General features: G+C 36.3%; 1 protein-coding gene across 1 annotated transcript in view; it reads left to right on the forward strand.

Moving 5' to 3' along the window:
• Nucleotides 1–1,214: 1,214 nt before the first annotated feature.
• The window catches only part of LOC107709127 (serine/threonine-protein phosphatase 2A 65 kDa regulatory subunit A beta isoform-like), a 19,979-nt gene continuing 17,228 nt past the window's right edge, over nt 1,215–3,965 (forward strand). The window contains exons 1-3 of the mRNA XM_016513528.1: nt 1,215–1,371; nt 1,966–2,056; nt 2,985–3,085. Coding sequence (XP_016369014.1) covers nt 1,294–1,371; nt 1,966–2,056; nt 2,985–3,085 — 270 coding nt within the window. The 5' untranslated portion in view covers nt 1,215–1,293. The remainder of the gene's footprint in view (nt 1,372–1,965; nt 2,057–2,984; nt 3,086–3,965) is intronic.

Raw genomic sequence — 3,965 nt, forward strand, 5'->3', positions numbered from 1 at the left:
GCAAGTCTGATTGAGTCTAATGGGCTTCAGTGTGTTTAGATTTGAATTTTGACAGTTGGAGTTTGACGGAATGTTCAGATGTGCAGAAACTTTTCAATGTAAGTCTATGGGATTTTTATGATTTTTAATATTCATTTTTAAGAAAACCATAAGTCCGATCAGTTAGAAAAGATATAGCACACTCGGTCAGATCAGTCTGAAGAGCTGGGCTGAGTTTGGAGTCTGTAGAGTTAAAGCTCTAGGAGGAGATAGAGTTGATAATTTAGGATCAGAAGAATAATAATAATAAGTTTAAATAGCATTTCAGTAAGTTGGCTTTCACAAGCCAACTTAATAAAAGAAAATCCTGATTGCATAATAGCACAGTAGGTGGCGATATGCGCAAAGATTGCAACTCGCCATAAAACAAAGAAGAAGAAGAAGAAGAAGAAGAAGAACTGGGGCAAGTTCAAGCTCAAACCGGTGCACAACATTTTGCTACGGTTTCCGGTTTGATCGACATGTTTCCTGGAAACGGTGTGCAACGGGGTTTGAGATACGTTTTCTCTAGTCTGTCTAAATATCATTCTATATTCCTCTGATTATATAATGGTAAATATTACAATAACATAGCACAACAACAGTGATCAGCAATAATGATAAGCCTAATACTCACAATAAAAATAAGGCCATATAGATCATAACACAGTGTCGGAGGTAAGAAGTGGATTATCCTTCACCTGAAATGTTTGCCTTTTCATCCTGAAATGCGAGGCAAATGTTGGATCACAATAATTAGGAACCACAGTTTCCACAAATCCCATCCCATTTGATTGGGATGTTCTCTTTTATTCTGGACGGCAAGGGCAATGACTGTACCATCGAGCGCATTTTGCAGTATTAAACACGTATTTATACCGATTTCATCAGGCTCCGAAAATTCTTCAAAAAAACCCCACAAAGAATGGCCTTCTCAGCTACCATAGTTGCAACTCTTGCGTCATCAGAACAAGGTGTTCAACGCACCACCGTTTCCGTTTAAAAAACGTTTTGCACCGTTTTGTCCCGAAAATCCTTCAAAAAGAACACAAAGAATGGCCTCCTCAGCTGCCATATTTGCAACTCTTGCGTCATCAGAACAGTGTGTTCATCGCACCACCGTTTCCGTTTAAAAAACGTTTTGCACCGTTTTGTCGGGGCTGAACGCAGCCCTGGACTTTAAACTTGTTGAGTGTTTTCCCATCAGCCCGCGCGGCGAGCGGAAGTCATGCAGCACAACGCCAAACGCCTCTGCAGTAAACATCTAAGTCTAAAATGGCAGGAGCAGAGGGAGACGATTCGCTTTATCCCATTGCGGTTTTAATCGATGAATTGAGAAATGAAGACGTTCAGGTAGACACCAGTCTAAGAGAATCTGAGTTTGATTCATATGTATTAAAAAAATCGCGTTTTATTAGCATCTTCCAGCACTGCCCGCTAACCGTGCAAGCGATTCATTTACAAAAGAAACATCATTTTCTTCTCCTTACTTTTTCCTCAATATTCTCTCATGTAGCTGTTTCCAGAAAATTATCAACTTGCATTAAGGTTTTTTTTAGATGTCTATTTGATCCATAACATAAAGCCTGAAGATAGAAGTTGGATCCGGGCATAATAAGCTTGAAATTGACCGGCTAATTCTCAACATTTATCTTGGCGACATTTTTGGGCTGTTAAAACGTGTACATTAGGATGCCAGTCATTTTGTCATTCTCCAGGTCAGTGTTTCTCGATCCTGTCATTACCTGACACACCCAGGTCAGGTCTTGAAGCCTTTACTAATGAAGTGTGTTAAATTTAAGGAGAGGTACTAAACTGTCCTCCAGTACCGTGGATGAGAACCACTGACCTGGATTTTTATGCATAATGTGATGAAACATAACAGTAAGTGTAAGACGGGGTTTGCATAATTTGTGACTGTTAATGTTATTCTGTGCCCATCCTCAGTTGCGGTTGAACAGTATTAAGAAGTTGTCCACTATTGCTCTGGCACTGGGTGTGGAAAGAACACAAACTGAACTACTGCCATTCCTTACTGGTAAGAAATCCCAGTATTTCTGAAACAAATGAACTGTTAGATGGATCTTAACTTTTGTTTGTTAATCATGGCTCATCTGTGTTATTTTTTTATTTACTTGGCCTGTCAATTAATTTTCATTGTAGGATATTACAAAATTATTTAGTGCCATTTTTTGTAGTATAGAAAATATACTTATCTATTTTATTCAATTATTTTATATGTAATTTTATATGTATTTTAGCAAATTTCTTGGGTTTTAATTTGCAATAATAGCTAAAGTTGCGATGTAATGAAATTGGCAACAGATGCTTTCTTCCATAATGAGATGTACCTCTGAATGAAACTGATTATTGAAAAAGAAAAAAAAATGTAGGACAGGACGTGGTTCAATCCACTGATTGTTGATCGTATTGAGGCAAATGTGAATGCAAGTTTGCAATTGATTGTAAGACCTAGTTAGGGTTTAAATGGACAAAATGGTTGGAGAAGTCCCTCATATGTCACCAGAGTCTGTCGTTTCATCAGAAGATCAAGACATTTAGATTAATTTTCAAGGCCAGAAATATTATGCATAAATCTTTCACTATAAGATCAATAACATGCATTTGAAAAATAGTGTGAATGAATTATCCAGCTGCAATGCGTAAACACATTGAGCCCTATGAATCATACGGAGTTCTCTTTTGGTTCACATGCAATCCTTTGGTATATTAATTAGGCTTTATGTTTGTCTTTTTTTTATAAAACTATCATCACGTCCAAAAATAATTTGAACAACTAAGTGTTATGAAATATGTGGGAAGAGAAAATTCATTTTTTTAATTGTTATATTGTTGTTTATTGACCATTTGTTGTTCTTTCAAAGACCTTGGTCTGTTACACTTGCTTTTGGTTTGTATTACTTGCCTAAATATCAGTTAGCTACCTGACATCCCTTCATCTGCAGACACCATATATGATGAGGATGAAGTTCTCCTTGCCTTGGCTGAGCAGCTCGGGGGCTTCACTGTACTGGTTGGAGGCCCAGAGTTTGTGAACTGTCTCTTGGTAAGTCACTAAAGGCGAGGTATTTGGTTACTTAATTAAAAATGACCAGATCAGATATTAGTAGGGATGTAACGATTAACCGTGAGCCGGTTGAAAATCGATTTAAATATGTGACGATTCAAATCGGTTGAGATGCTAAACAAATCGCGATTCAATTAGGGGTAGGAGTTTATATGAATGTGTGCAGCGCTGATTTGTTTACAGCGGAAACCAAGGAAACGCTTTAAGCGCCAGCTGCTGGCAGAGAGTGAATCTGCGTCTCGTTCAGCTCGTCTGCTGTTTCATGCAGATATTTCTTATGCATAGTTTCACAAAACTGAAGTCAAACCATTTTGTTTTTGTTTCAAATTTCGAAATTATACGATCTAATTTAGATTAAAAACGGCTCATGTTGCATGTATGCAGCATCTTTGTTTGGATCATGATTAAAATGCAGTGGTTGCCTCTAATTTTAAAAGGAAAGCGCACGGACAAGTCTTTGTTTATATGAAGAGATTTATTTTATTTGTGTTATTTATTTTATTTGGGGTTTGTTTTAAAATTTCAATTTAGTTTTGTTATTTACATTTACATTATATTTAAATTTTGTTATTTAGCAAACGCTTTTATCCAAAGCGACTAACAAATGAGGACAATAGAAGCAATCAAAACCAACAAAAGAGCAACAATATGCAAGTGCTATATTAGTATATCATTATAGTTATATTTCAGTTTCACAAAGAAACGTACAGTATTTTTTTCAAGCAATAATAAAAGGACACATTTAATTTATAATTTGTCTTAAAACTCATTTTGTTAAAAAAAATCATGAATCGAATCGTGAAATCAAAATCGTGAATCAAATCGAATCGTGAGTTGAGTGAATCGTTACATCCCTAGA

The sequence above is a fragment of the Sinocyclocheilus rhinocerous genome, unplaced genomic scaffold (assembly GCF_001515625.1).
Source record: "Sinocyclocheilus rhinocerous isolate Xijiao unplaced genomic scaffold, SAMN03320098_v1.1 scaffold626, whole genome shotgun sequence".
Taxonomy (NCBI): Eukaryota; Metazoa; Chordata; class Actinopteri; order Cypriniformes; family Cyprinidae; genus Sinocyclocheilus; species Sinocyclocheilus rhinocerous.